This window comes from Acomys minous (assembly GCF_964271855.1).
Source record: "Acomys minous genome assembly, chromosome: 1".
Taxonomy (NCBI): Eukaryota; Metazoa; Chordata; class Mammalia; order Rodentia; family Muridae; genus Acomys; species Acomys minous.
In genome coordinates, this window is record NC_140483.1 from 40856358 (window position 1) to 40871026 (window position 14669).

The 14669-nt window shown below is 47.0% G+C and overlaps 1 protein-coding gene across 1 annotated transcript in view; it reads right to left on the bottom strand.

Moving 5' to 3' along the window:
* The window catches only part of NIBAN1 (niban apoptosis regulator 1), a 154284-nt gene that overhangs the window by 17580 nt on the left and 122035 nt on the right, over positions 1 to 14669 (bottom strand). The window contains exons 7-10 of the mRNA XM_084782130.1: positions 10350 to 10454; positions 9896 to 10058; positions 5087 to 5274; positions 1323 to 1484 (exon numbers count right to left, since the gene is read on the bottom strand). Of these exons, the coding sequence (XP_084638256.1) occupies positions 1323 to 1484; positions 5087 to 5274; positions 9896 to 10058; positions 10350 to 10454 (618 nt within the window). The remainder of the gene's footprint in view (positions 1 to 1322; positions 1485 to 5086; positions 5275 to 9895; positions 10059 to 10349; positions 10455 to 14669) is intronic.

The following is a 14669-nucleotide window of genomic DNA, read 5'->3' on the forward strand; positions in this document are numbered from 1 at the left end:
AAAATCTATAGTATGGACTCAAGAAATTCAAATATCAGGGCTGGAAACATGGCTTAGCAGTTAATACTTGCTGCTCTTCCAGGAGACCCGAGTTCTCTCCCCAGCACCCACAGGGAGGCTCACGGCCATCTATAACTCCATCTCTAATTGTGTAACACCCTCTTCTAGTCTCCTCAGGAACCTGCATGCACATGGTGGACAAGCATGCATATAATAAGTTAAACAAATAAAAGTCAGCTACGAGGCTGGAAACAGGTCTTCTCTAGTGAGGTGGGGATTTGTTTGGCAAGTGTTTCTAGATCCTAGCTGCATATTAGAAACAGTGGGATAGGAGAAGAGAGAGTTCTCTGAGACTTTCAATTATATTGTAACACACACACACACACACACACACACACACACACACACACACACTCACACACGTGTTTGAAGCCATTAGGGGTGAGGCAACACATTGGTAGTTCTTTCGCTGCTGTAGTTTTAGTTTTGGTTTTTGGTTTTTTGAGACAGGGTTTCTCTGTGTAGACTTGGCTGTCCTGTACTCTATTTGTAGGACAGGGTGGCCCCAACCTCACAGCAATCTGTCTGCCTCTACTTCCTAAGTGCTGGGATTACAGGTGTGTGCCACTATCACCCAGCTACGTCAGGAGATCTTAAATTTTCCCTATGTGTTTCTAATGTGCAGTCAAAGTTTGAAGCTTTGACTCAACCGTCAAATAATTACCAGCTAATACTACATATTTTCTGAGGAAAGACGAAGCTGGAAGTACACTATGTGTCCTCAGTCAGCATGACTCTGGAAACAGGTCTCAATTCCCTGAGCTGCAGAGCACTCACTCCAGCCACATCTGCAGGCATGCATTTCTCCTCTTCTTCCTCTCTCTTCTCTTCTTTCTCATCTCACCCTCACCCTCACCTTCATCCTCACCCTCACCTTCATCCTCACCCTCACCCTCACCCTCACCTTCATCCTCACCCTCACCTTCATCCTCACCCTCACACTCACCCTCATCCTCAGCCTCACCCTCATCCTCATCCTCACCTTCATCCTCACCCTCACCTTCATCCTCACCCTCACACTCACCCTCATCCTCAGCCTCACCCTCACCCTCATCCTCATCCTCACCTTCATCCTCACCCTCATCTTCATCCTCACCCTCACACTCACCCTCATCCTCACCTTTATCCTCACCCTCACCTTTATCCTCACCCTCACCCTCATCCTCACCTTCATCCTCACCCTCACCCTCACCCTCACCCTCAACCTCACCCTCACCCTCACCCTCACCCTCAGCCTCCCTGAGTACCCTTCTGGCTCCCACCTCTTGCATGTAGTTCTGAGTCCTCTGGACCACCAGGTCAGCGTGAGGGAATCTGAAGCGGCTCTGAAGGTCCTGCAGGCCCTCAGGAAGCTGGGTGACTTTAGCGTAACAAGGTTCCATCTTCACAGAATCCAGAGGAAGCTTTGCAAGCTGGTTTAGATGCTGCATTTGGCGAAGGAGAAAAGCAAACACCCTTGACTTTGAAGTATTTCCTCTACAGTACATCACATGTATTAGGAAGCAATCACATGCATGGTGTTTTCATTACTACTTAGAGCACTGCATCTGAGGTGTCCTCAGTTGTCTTCTTTCTTTCTGTGATTCTCTGGGGCAGCGCTACTGCCAGGAAGGAGACACAGAAGAGCCAGAGGAAGACTCAGAGGCACACTCAGCACGGCTTTCCCATCTTCTTAAGCCTTCAGTAGCCTCTCAGCCCCCAGTTCTTGAACTCAAGACCAGCCAGGCAGGAAACTTGCTCCACTTTCTAAGCTTAATGTAAATGCTTTCAAACTTAAACACTGTAATCTTAAATAGGAGAATGGGTGAAGACAGAAAAAAAAAATGCTGATAATGCAAGATCTCTGGAGAAGCTGTGAGAAGGCAGGTGAGTGGGAGTGACGTAAGAGACGCTGTCAGTCATGAATTTTCAAGGGCCCCTTCCCATTGTGCTTTAAAGGGGAAAAGCATTCACTTTAAGAAGTGAACAACAGGTACTGGAGGGATGGCTCAGAGGTTAAGAGCACTGGCTGCTCTTCCAGAGGTCCTGAGTTCAATTCCCAGCAACCACATGGTGGCTCACAGCCATCTATGCTCTCTAATGCCCTCCTGGCCTGCAGGTGTACACACAGATACAGCACTCATACATAAATAAAATCTAAAAATAAAGTGAATAATGGAGATGTCTCCTGAAGGGGAATTAAACATTTAAAAAGGAAAAGGGGTACATTGTTACATTTTCTTTTGTCTTACCATTATAAGTATATCACTTTCTTTTTTAAAGATTTATTTTTAATCATGAGGGAGAGAGAGAGAGAGAGAGAGAGAGAGAGAGAGAGAGAGAGAGAGAGAGAGAGAGAGAATACGAATGTAGGTATGCATGAAGGCCAGAAGAGGGGTCAGATCCCCTGGATCTGGAGTTACAGGTGGTTGGGAGTCACCTGACATGGGTGCTGGGAACTAACTGTGGGTCCTGTGGAAGAGTAGCAAGTGCACTTAAGTGCTGAGCCATTGCTCCAGCAACAACAATGTATTACTTAAAAAAAAAAAAAGCTGGGTATTGTGATGTACACCTATAATCCCAGCACTCGGGAGGCAGAGGCAGGCAGATCTCTGTGAGTCCGAGGTCAGCCTGGTTTACAAAGTGAGTCCAGGAAGCCAAGGTTACACAGAGAAACCCTGTCTCAAAACGACAACAGCAAAAAAAAAAAAAAAAAAAAAAAAAAAAAAAAATCAAATAAGCAAAAGAGGAAACATGGGTGCCAGTTTTACTACTAGCAAATTGTTTAGAGTTTAAATAAGTGATGACAGCATCACAAATGGTAACATGGGGAGAAGGCTGCCTGCCACAAACAAATCAGTACAATGCAAAATTTAAAATCTTTTAAAATTTAATGGGAACATCTGTTAACATGAAAATATTTTTTTAACCTAGGAATCTTGGCTACTGAAATAAAAGCATCAAGATATAAGGACTGTATATGTATACACATATACATGTATCTATAATATGACAGGATATATGTACAAAGTTATTTATTATGGCTTTGCTGGTGATGTCCCCAATAAAGGAATGGCTGAATAAACCATGGCATTTCTAAACATGAAGTACTATGCTGTCATTATGAAATGTGATTTATAACTACAGCAGTTACCTTGGAAACAGTTTCATGAAATCATTTTGAAGAAGAAACATGATAAGCAGCACACTGTATAAAATAACTGTATATTTTAACAAGCAAACAATGTAAGACAACAGCTCTGAAGTGTGTTTGTTTTATATATCTTCTTGGAGGAAAGTACAGAACAGCATAAGCCAAGTTGGTGGTAATAGTTATTTGCAGAGAAGTGAGTGGTACCAGGAAACAGAAGGGACTAAAGGCAAGTTAACACACACACACACACACACACACACACACACACACACACACACACACCACAGGTACCCATGTACATATAGCCATGTACACACCCACCCATCCCCATGCAGGCATGTGCATGCACACACGCCACTGTAATAAGAAACATCTAGGCATTTTGGAAACGATCTTGGTTTTGTGCAATCATGCATGCGGGTATGCACATAAAGAAATAAGGAAAATGCAGCTCGGGAGGGTAACTACGGCTTACCACAATCTATCATGTATTCTATAATGAGCTCGAAGAGCTGCCAACACACAGAAATGAAAAACGTTTAAGGGAATAGAAGTGGTAATTACTGACTCCATCATTCTGCGCCATCGACATGTATAAACCGCTGAAACAGGCACGTGGAAGCTGCTTTTGCTAAATAAAAAAAAAGCACCGACTCCTCAGGTGGGTCCACAGGTAAACAGAGCAGGGCGAAAGGCTGGCATCTCTACCTTCACTTAGCATCTGCCTGTCTACTTTATTTTGGCCAAAGGCACAGAGATAAGTCATTGATCTAAAGCTACAGTCAATGCTGGGTCCTAGGAGGAGAAGAATCTCCCAGGATACACCCACAGTACAGATGAGGGCAGTCACCGTCGCAGGCCAGCCTACACCTGGAGCAGAAGGGATCATCCCACAGGACCCAGATGGGTCTCCTTAAAGGTTAATGATGGAGACTACATGGAACCTCAAGAGTTAGAGCTGGGGCAGTGCTCAAGGAGACCAGGAGCTCCGATCAAGGCCCCGCCCCAGCTCTCCCTCCATCTAAGCCTGAAGCTCATGTCAGCACTGGGAAGACAGACTTGGGTCTCTGGACCCCTGTATCTGTTCTTCTTCCCAAGATGGGCACATTGAACAGACCTCTTTCCTCTGCCTCTCACCATTACTCATTTCTTTTATTGGCATGTTGTGACAGGTGGCTGAGCGTAGCTTCTGCCAATCAAAGCTCTGGGTAACAGTGTCACACTGTAGCCACTAACTGTGTATAATTGCAACGCGCCAATTAAAAAGAAAAACACTTTAACTGATTATTAGGAAGGGAAGGGGAAAAACAGTCACCCCAACACCTTAGTGGTATGGAGAGTGTAAAACAAGCTGTCAGTGTCTGTGCCGGCAGATTCCAGCTCCTCCGGAGTTCATAGTCGAGCAGATTACAGGCCTCCCCTACGTGCTGATTCAGTAGACTGAGGTGCCACTGCTGCTTGACAGCATAGGCTTATATTAGGAGTCTAAAGCTGGGGAAACTAAGCAGCAACTGTTACTTAAAATACGAAGATATGCTTATATATGAACAAATTAAGCAAGCAGGAAAACGCACACCAGACTGTTTATATCAGTCAATTCAATGGCTTGGGAATAGAGGCGGAGGGACTAGGGGCAGTAGGTATCAATTCTGGCTACTAATTTTGCCTCTTTACGGACACAGAATTATATATTTGAGTTGGTTGCTTCACTTGTACAAGCATTATTTTTGCAACTTAAAACCATGAGTAAAGAAAATTAGGCGGATTTAGTCATGAACGGATGGATGGATGAGTCTGTTGGGTTGATGGCAGAAATGCCACATACATGGGTGGAAGGGAAAAGAAAAGAGGAGAGGCAGGCTGCGGCTCCTCTGCCCTCCATTGCTTTCCTACCTCCTTCAGCTGGGCGCCATCCTGGCTGGCATGGAAGCTCTGGCTGACTTCGTCTACTTCTTTTTCGAAAAGGGCTCGGACTTCACTGAAGCCTGAGCTCACCGGCCCCATTAGCTCCTCCAGAATGGACGCCAGGAACGGCTGCACACTCTCCCCACAGCTCTTCTCAGCTGGCTCAGCCACCATTGCTGAGGAAGGACAAGGTCAAAGGAAAACATGACTTAGGGCAAAACTGGGTCCACAGGCCATGTCCCAGCTATATGGCCACATGGGCACGTTGAGAAGGGCAGAGCAGGTCTAGATCCTTTGCCGGCAATCATCAGGCTGGAAACCCAATGGATGCTCTGAGACCCAAAGCATCTCCAGGATGTCTGCTTCCCCAAGCTTCATCCTGCCTTGGGAAGGACGCGGTCCTGGGCTCCTCAGGTGTCAACTCTAAGCACCATAATAACCCAAAGAACAATTCTATGATTTCCATTTTATAGACAGCAAAACTTAGACCATGGTTAAGGAGTTTTCCTGTCACCCTGAGGTGGCATGCAGAGGCTTATGACCTCAGCCCCACCAGCCCCAGCCTTCTAGGCTTCTCAAAAGCTGCCATATGTCAAGGAGGCTCTTTACTTAGTGTCACACCCATCTCGGCCATCACAACCTCCTCCCTGTGGGTAGCGCTGGGGCTATATCCCTCAGCTTTCTCTGCCTGCTCCTGACTGCAGTGTGCTCCACCCTGACTCCCCATCCTGTCATCCAGTGCCCTTTCACCTGGGCCTGCCTCCCTCCCCTTCTGCTTGTGAGCAACCCTTCAGGGACCAGTTCAAATGTCACATACCTGGGGACAATCTAATGACCCCACCATCAAACTGTGACAAGTCACTGCAGAAACTCAGTGGGTCACACAGCTCTGTCACATGTCACAGAACTAAAAAGGGAAGAGCCAACGGGCCTGGATGTCCATCCCTTCCACTTTACATATGGAAAAAAAGAGAAAGCTGGCCACCTTTTGTCCCATTCGTGAACTCACTGTGCTGTAGTTACCTGCTCAAGACCTGTACGGAGGCCAGCAAGATGGTTCAGTGGACGAAGGCACTTCCTGTCATACCTGACGACCTGTGTTTGATCACCCAGGACCCACATGGCAGAAAGAGAGAACTGACTCCTGAAAGATGTTCTTTGACCTCCACACATGTGAAATGCGCATACCTGTGCACACGCGTGTGCACACACACACACACATATGCACACACACTCACAAATAAATGGTGTCAAAAAAAAAAGAACTGCATAAGACCAGCCAACATTGTAGCAGGTAGCACTAACTGGATTCAGTGGTTTACTGGGAGGGAGGGAGGGAAGGAGGGAGGGAGGGAGGGAAGGAGGGAGGGAGGGAGGGAGGGAGAGAGGGAGGACAAATGAAGATGGAGGTGGGAGGGGGATGCAGAGGGAGAGTGAAAGAGGGCAGTTGGATGTAGATAAAATCAAGATATATTGTTTACATGTACGAAATAATCAAAGAATAAATGAAAGATCCTTTTGATGATATATTCAAACATGAAACCATTTGAGTTTTGTAAATTTAAAAAAGGACTCGTTTGAAACCAAATTGCAAAAGTGCTTGCCAAGAAAAGAAACTGTCAGTTAATTAACTTCGTGAGAGGAACTGTTTGAAAGGCATCTAATTGGAGGTCCAGAATAATCCTGAGCACTGACAACACACAGTAATGATCTGCAGTGCTGGGATGTCCTTGGTGAGGTGGGTAGTGATGGGGCCATATTCCTCAGCTTTCCCTGCCTGCTCCACCCCGACTCCATCCTGTCATCCAGTGCCCTTTCACCTGGGCCTGCCTTCCTTCTGCTTGTGAGCATCTGTTTCCTCATGTCCTCAGGGTCTAATTCATAAGTCACATACCTGGGGACAACCTAATGACCCCACCACCAAACTTCCTGAATCGTGGCCTTCAGGTGTTCCCTCCCAGGCCGAATCAAACCTGAATCTCCTATATATACACTGTGCCCTCTTTCAAGTACACAGGGATGAGGTCGTGATGACCCAGGTGGGTATGACACTAAGTAAAGAGCCTCCTTGCATATGGCAGCTTTTGAGAAGTCTAGAAGGCTGGGGCTGGTGGGGCTGAGGTCAGAACCCACTGCATGTCAGGAATACACCTTAACCACGGTCTCAGTTTTGTCACCTGTGAAATGGCAATCATTGAAGTCATTATCCTTGGGGTGATGAGGAGGAGGAAACAAGTTTACCATTTTCAGAGTGCTTAGATTAATACCTGAAGAGGCCAGGACTGAGGACTTCTCATACTTTCTAACCCACCTCACTCTAAAACAGTACCCTCCTGAAGAGTTCCTCTGTCCTTTCTGTTCTGGTTTTTCTGGGAGCATTTATCATGTCTTCCATCTGTCTCAGCATCTACAAAATGCTTCGTGTCCTCCGTGTGTAAGTGCGTTGACCTGGAGCCTCTCAGTCCTCGGCTCAGCTTGAGCAGATTAAGTCCTTGCTGAACAGACACTTGTAGAACAGAACTGCAGATCAATGGCTTTACTCCCGAGTGCCATATGGGGGGAAATGGAGGGACGACCCACTGTGGTGGCTTGAATAAGAACGGCCCCCATAGGCTCATATATTTTAATGCTTAGTCATCAGGGAGTGGCACCACTTGAGAAGGATTAGGAGGTGTGGCCTTGTCAGAGAAGGTGTGTCATGGGAGCAAGCTTTGAGATTTCAATAGTCCAAGTCAGACCCAGGGCCTCTCTCTTCCTGGCACCTTCGGATCTGAATGAAGACCTGTGGGCTGCTTCTCCAGCACCATGTCTGCCTGGGAGCTGCCCTGCTCCCCAGCATGATAATGGACGAAACCTCCAAAACTGTAAGCCAGCCCCAATGAAATGCTTTCCTCTACGAGTTGCTGGGATCATGTCTACTACTTAAAGCCCCCAAACCTTTCCTGAAATCTACTCCTCTTCGTCAATGCAGCTGGCCTCCTTCTTTGTTTTAAAGGGGGAGAACCAGAGGCCGAGTTAAAATGTGTCTGACATGTTTTTGTTTTTCTCTGCCTTTCTCACCTCCCTCCCTCCCTTTTCTCCCTCTTTTTTTCTCTCCAATGTCACACTTTCTTTCCCATCCCCCACACACCTGGAACTTACCATCCTCCCTCCTGACCACAGTGCTAAAAATGACTGTTAATTCCACTGAACCTGCCTGATACTTTGTTTTAAAAAAGGTTTGTCTGCTACTTTCTTGCCAGATTTCTTTTAGGGAACTACTACTAGTCTGGGAGCCACAGAGGATGATGTGAAAGAGATAGGTCTAATTTCAGCCTGGGTAGTTAGGCCCAGATGGGTCTGAGAGAACAGAATGTTGGCAGTTTTAGGTATAATATATTGCAACAGACACTCATCCTAGATTGGCCGTGAGGCTGGACCATATCTAACAGAAATCACACTGATGCTAATCTGTATCTGGCCTTGGAGGCACTGCAGAAACAGGCACACGGACATCACACTTGCATAGCTAAGCATCTTCTAATCTCCTCTTAGTGGTACCCATCCCAAGAGCTCTAAAACATGATGGGCTGTCATATAAAGAAGATGTGAACTGCAAAAGATAGCATGCCAGGCAGCCTCAGGAGCACAGGAACTCAAGCTCCATCACTAGCTCAGAGGGTACTCAGCAAATGTTCAATGTGTGAGTAATCACCTGAGCTATTCAGAAATACGGCTGAGAAGCAACTATCACTGAGGAGCTTACATGCCCTTCCTCCGCAGCAACATTGGCATACTCCCTGCACTGGGTACAGGACAACAGGGAACCTCAGAAAGTATCCTATAGACCCCTCCAAGCAACCCAAGGCTTTGGGGAGGTGGGGGTGGGGGTGGGGTATGGGTGGAGTGGGCCAGCCATTGTCTGTCAAGGGTCAGACAATAAGTATCTGTGGTTACGTGGTCCTTAAGCTTCCACTTAAGGTTCCAACAGCTCAGGTCTGATGTGGTAACACAAAGCAGCTTAGTCCATGAACACATGAATGAACACGGCTGTGTTCAATATGACGTCACCTACAAAGTCTAGGGGGCCAGATCCATCTTGATGGCCACAGTTCGCCACCCACACTTTAAACTGCAGATTAGGAGTCTAAGGCAAATAAAAGCCCAGTGGCCTCCAAGGGCACTTGACTGGCCAATATGCACACTGACTTGGCACCACAAACACAGATTTACTGATCCTAAGCCAAAATTGGGGGCTTGTGTCATCAAAATACACAGGCACATTATGAAACAGGAAGCAAGATTCCATCCACCTTGAGTCTACGAAGCATCCAGGGTAAAAAAAAAAAAAAAGAAAAAGGCCCTTACTAATACCACAGCATGCTCCTACTGTCTCTCATCAAGGCCCTCAGCTTAATTCTCCTCTGAAGCCAATATACTATCTGAGGGCAATCAGTTCTGATATTGCCCCCCAACCCTACTTCAGAGGAGGCCAAAATCCTGGGACACTAAAATTCCTGCTATCAAATGATACAGTCTTTTAACATAACCTGTGTACACCCAACTATATACCTCCTATGGTTTAAGACATCTTTAGTTTACTTATAATACAATATAGACGTCACCTAGTTGTCACACTGTATTGTTTGGGGAATAACAGAGGAGTTGGCACCTGATCACTGCAAACGTGTTTTCCTTGGGCATTTTCAGTCTGCGGTTGGTTGCATCCACACATGTGAGACTCATGGACACACAGGGGCAGCACAGTCTCTCGGTGTGCACATCTCTATAGGAGCAGGAAGGGGGTGTTCCACCAACCTCTGATCTTCCCGGTTAGAAAGTTCTTTGAGTTCACAATCTGATCCATGTCTGAGCGGATGGTCCCTTCCAGGCCCTTCGTCAGAGCTCTGCACTCCTCCTTCAAGGCACTTAATCCCTCTGACACCTGATGCTGAACCAGACTGTAGGCTTCCTCCAGGAGCTGCAAAAGGGAACAGCACATGATCTACAACTGAGTAAGTTACGGCTGGGAGGGAGGCGGACCCGTCACAGTCTCGCGCATGAACAAAACAGAGCACACGCTCAAATCTCAGGTTCAACTCTGACATCATTAGTTCGGATGTCAGTGGGGTTGAGTTGCCTCAAGGTAGACATTTTTTTCTACCTAAGAAGAACACCACCACCAAACACCCTAAAAAAAAAAAAAAAAAAAGGTAAAGAGATGATAACGTTCATTTTGACAGCGCGGTTGCCAAGCAGCCTTGTCACTTACTCCGAACCAGGCCCTCTTCCTGTCATTCTTCTTCCCCTTCAGCTTAGGCAGCAGGTCAGTCTGAAGGGTGGGCACGAGCTCCTCCATCACCAGATTGCTCAGGACCTGCAGAGTAAACGAGACGCCCAATGGGCATCAGCGGATGGTGGCCAACTAGAGACCTCACAGGCTCTGAAGTAAACAGAGGTGGGGGCGGAGGCGGAGAATGAGAGGCCTTGAGTGTTGACGCTGGGAACAGAACTCAGGGCTGTGCATATGATCAGCGCATAAAATCTTGGTTCCCGGTCTCGGAGGTGACTGTCCCCCAACGTTCCCCTGGGGACAGGAGTGTGCCTGCCGGCGTTCTCTATTGCTGTTATCTCAACAGGAAAGGCAATTTCCTCAAATTCACGCTCCTCATGTTCACACTAAAAAGACCTCACGCATTTGGAACGAGAGGAGAGCTTTCAATGGCAGATAAGGCATCGTTAAACGAGAGAATCCAGTCTGAACGCGATGGCTTGAGCCTGGTCTGGGGTCCTAGGCCCCCACTCTTCCTCAAGCCTCCACATGCCTCATTCTCTCTACTCCTACTGTTCCTTAGACACGCTTCCCATCCTCTGATGCTTACAGAAGGGAGGGACAAAAATGGAGGAACAGAGCGAGGAAGAGCTGAGAGCATGCCGGAGCACTCCAAGCCCTCTCTGCACTGCCTTCCATCGATGCTACTGTGCCAAGGGCTGGAGGGGCTGGTACGGGAGATAAAGCCAAGGTAATGGACAAAACCAGAGACGCTCTCCAAGGTGGCTGGCTAAACGTCTTCTGACGAGACCAAGCTGGCTAACGGGTCCTGTAAAGAAGGAAAAGATGGTACCAACGTGGCAAGAGAGAAGCTGATGCTGGCAAAAGTGGGAACAGCCTGCAGGAAACAGAGATGCCAAAACAAAGCAGGCTCAGAAAGCCAAAGGCACTGTTGATGCCAGGGAGAAAGTGGGGGTGGACGGGGGTGGGAGGGTGGGGTGCAGGGGCCGAGGAAGAATATAACTGTGCATACCTGGGGTGCTGCCTAGATATTTTTAAAATAAATGTTATTTTTAAAAGAAGTTTTATAAAAACGCAGATTTTTGCTGGGTGAGGTTGCACATGCCTATAATCCCAATACTTAAGAGGTTAAGCTGGGTGTGGTGGCGCATGCTTTTAATTCCAGCTCTCCCAAGGCAGAAGCAAGCTGATCAATGTGAGTTCGAGGCCAGCCTGGTCTACAAAGTGAGTCTAGGACAGCCAAGGCTACACAGAGAAACCCTGTCTGGAAAAAACCAAAAAACAAAAACAAAAACAAAACAAAACAAAACAAAAAACCACAAAACAACAACAAAAGTTAAGGCAGGAGGATCCCCAGGTCAGTGTGAGCTACATGGCAAATCCTGTCTCAAAACAAAACCAACCAAGACAAAGCTGCAGTTTTCTTGTTTTGAAGCTTACCACGGTAAGCAAAATATTTCACTGTTTCATTGTGTCTTAAAGGGGAGTGGCATATGTCATAAAGAAACATCTCCTAGGCTGGAGACCTAGGTGGGAGAAATATTTTTGCTTTATAGTTTAGAAGGCTCCCAGGAGAAGAGATTTCCTTCTGGGGACACACGGCTACCTGGGCTAATGCCTATGGCATTAAAAACCAAAACCAAACCAACAAAAAATTGCTAAAATTATTTTTTATGTTCTCTTCTCTCACTCTTCTTTCTGCAGTTAACAACACTAAACCCAGAGACCTGTTAGAACATGACCCTCCCCGCCCCACCGCCCCAAACTGGCTACCGGTATCCAGCTTTGCAGCAATGCCATGAAGATGGAGTCCCTTAAGAGAGCAAGTGGCTCCTTTGCTCTAGATCATCAGATGGATAATTCTGCCATTTCCCACTGCTTCCTGAAAGCCAGGCTAGGCTGGTGAAAACGTGTTCAATAGCATGCCAACTGTGAAGTGCCAACCTGTGAAATGCCAACCTGTGATATGCCAACCTTCACTTTAACCGTTCCTGTCCACGGGATGAAGAGAATATTGTGTTTTACAGTAACTTTCTGCTGCAGCCATGAGCTGAAGAAAGGGGCTAGAGAGTTGCTATGCACTGTTCATTACCCATGTACTGTCTGGTATACTGTGACTGTCTAGGAAAGGTATCATTAGGAAATCTCTCCAAGCTGGCTCGACAGTTAAAAAAATCTGGACCCTGCTAGGCAAGCAAAAAGAAAGATAAACTAGCACCAAATACTATGAAACAATTCAGCATCTGTGAGCTGAGCAGAATTGAGGGCACACTGAAAGTTTTCGGAGTGCTTTGTAGGAATGTCCCCAAATCTATCCTAAAACTTTGTGCTGCTCGGCGCTCATGCTCGCTCGGATCTGAACAGTACTCCACATGTCCACTCGTAATGGCCCCACCCTTCCTTCGCTGCCCCTGGCCCTGCCTTGGGGTAGCTCTGCTGCCCAGACTCAAGACCACAGCTCAGCAGCTACAGCAGGCTGCAGGCTGCAGGCTGAGGTCTGCAAAAGTGTTAAGGACAACACGGTTGAGAACGGCAGCAGGCAGCAGAGCACACAACCACTCAAGACATCTGGTCTGTGAAGTTGAAATGATATTTATCCAAAACAACTGACCTCCTCCTTCCATAAAAATTCAGATTACCCTTTGGGGATTAAGGAAGCTCTCTCTGAGCTCACTGCTCAGCCACAAGCCAGTGGAAACCCCCACAAGCTCACTGGCCTTGGCCGGTCTCCAGAGCGCCATTATGGCGGGGTGTGACGGGCTAGCTGGACTGAACAGGAATGCATTCAGGCTGGAAAGGACAAGCAGGCTGGTCCCCTGGGCCTGTGAGCTCCTGGGAAAGGAGCTGTGAGGCAAGGCTCAGACTGAAGGGCTGTCATCTGCTTCACTGTGGATCCACCTCGCAGATTGAAGAAAATGCACAGGTCTTGAAAGTTCACTAAGAGACTTGTGTTCATCTTTCTTAATCACTCTCCATGTCCAATTAAGAGATGAGTCACTATTTCTGGGGAATCTTATAAGGGACTTGACATATTCTGTTCAGTAGGTAACTGATGGTCCCCAGGCCCCATCCTGCCCAGGTGGGTAAGTTCTTGTTAGGAACCTATGCCCAAAACTTATCAAGTATGGCATAAAGAAAGAGAGCTACAAGGGATGGAGACTAAACCGAACAGGAAATGCTGTCACGGTTGAAAAGCCTTGAGCTCAAGAATCACAGTTATCCTAATTCATCTTCCTCAGGAGACTGGGTTGGTTTTGAGCTTGAGTGTGAATTGATCTGAGAAGAGCCAGAGAAGCAACATTCCATTTGGGTGGGCTTTCATATTCCTCTGGTCTTTCCCACACGACGTTCCAAGAAATTTGCTTCTATTTTACAGCTTAGGGACTTGAAAAGAAAATATGTCTGGGAAAAAGAAAAGAAAAGAAAAGAAAGGGGGAAGGGGACAAGAGGCTGCAAGGGTGGTGGGGGGTAGGGGTCGGGAATAACCCTGAAGCTGGCAGAGCCCTTGGTGCCAAAGCCCAGCCACATCTCATGCCAACACTATCTCCTTCGTCCTCTCATCTTGACTCCTCTGTGTCCCTCTCCTGGCCTTTCTGGTGTTACCTGCCCTGGCCAGCTCTCTTTATGGAAAAGAGAAGCCTGTGGGATTTTTGAGGGAAGGTAGCTAATCAAATAAATAAATAAACAAAACAATTAAGGTCCTCTTACTTCCTTGTAAAACAGGGCACACTGAGTTTTACCATAAGGAATCTAAAAAAATATAATGTTTATAATTTTGAATTTTTTCTTTATTACTTTTGTTTTTTCAAGACAGGGTTTCCTCTGTGTAGCCTTGGCTGTCCTGGACTCGCTTTATAGACCAGGCTGTCCTCGAACTCACAGAACTTACTTGCCTCTGCCTCCCCCGAGTGCTGGGATTACAGGTATATACCAACGTGCCTGGCTTAATTTTGTATTTTGAAAAGGAAGAGAAGATGGTAGGAAACCAAGTGTGTCATCAGATTAATCAAAATGAACACACCAAGCAGGGCATGGTGGTGTCTGCCTCCATTATGTGACTAAGGAAGCTGAGACCCACTCTCCCAAACCAACCAGAGCACACACACTGAGGTCACACCACTGCGCTTCCTTTCTGACTGGCAGCCGTGAAAAGGGGGTGAGGCTAGGCAAGGATGCCCCTTCTGACTGCACGCTGGGTCCATGGCCCCTGTGCTACTGAAGGGCTGTAGGTGAGCGTATCCACTTAGAGGGTCAAAGCTCTTTTAAATAAAAATGAGTCAATAAGGAATAGGCAAGGCC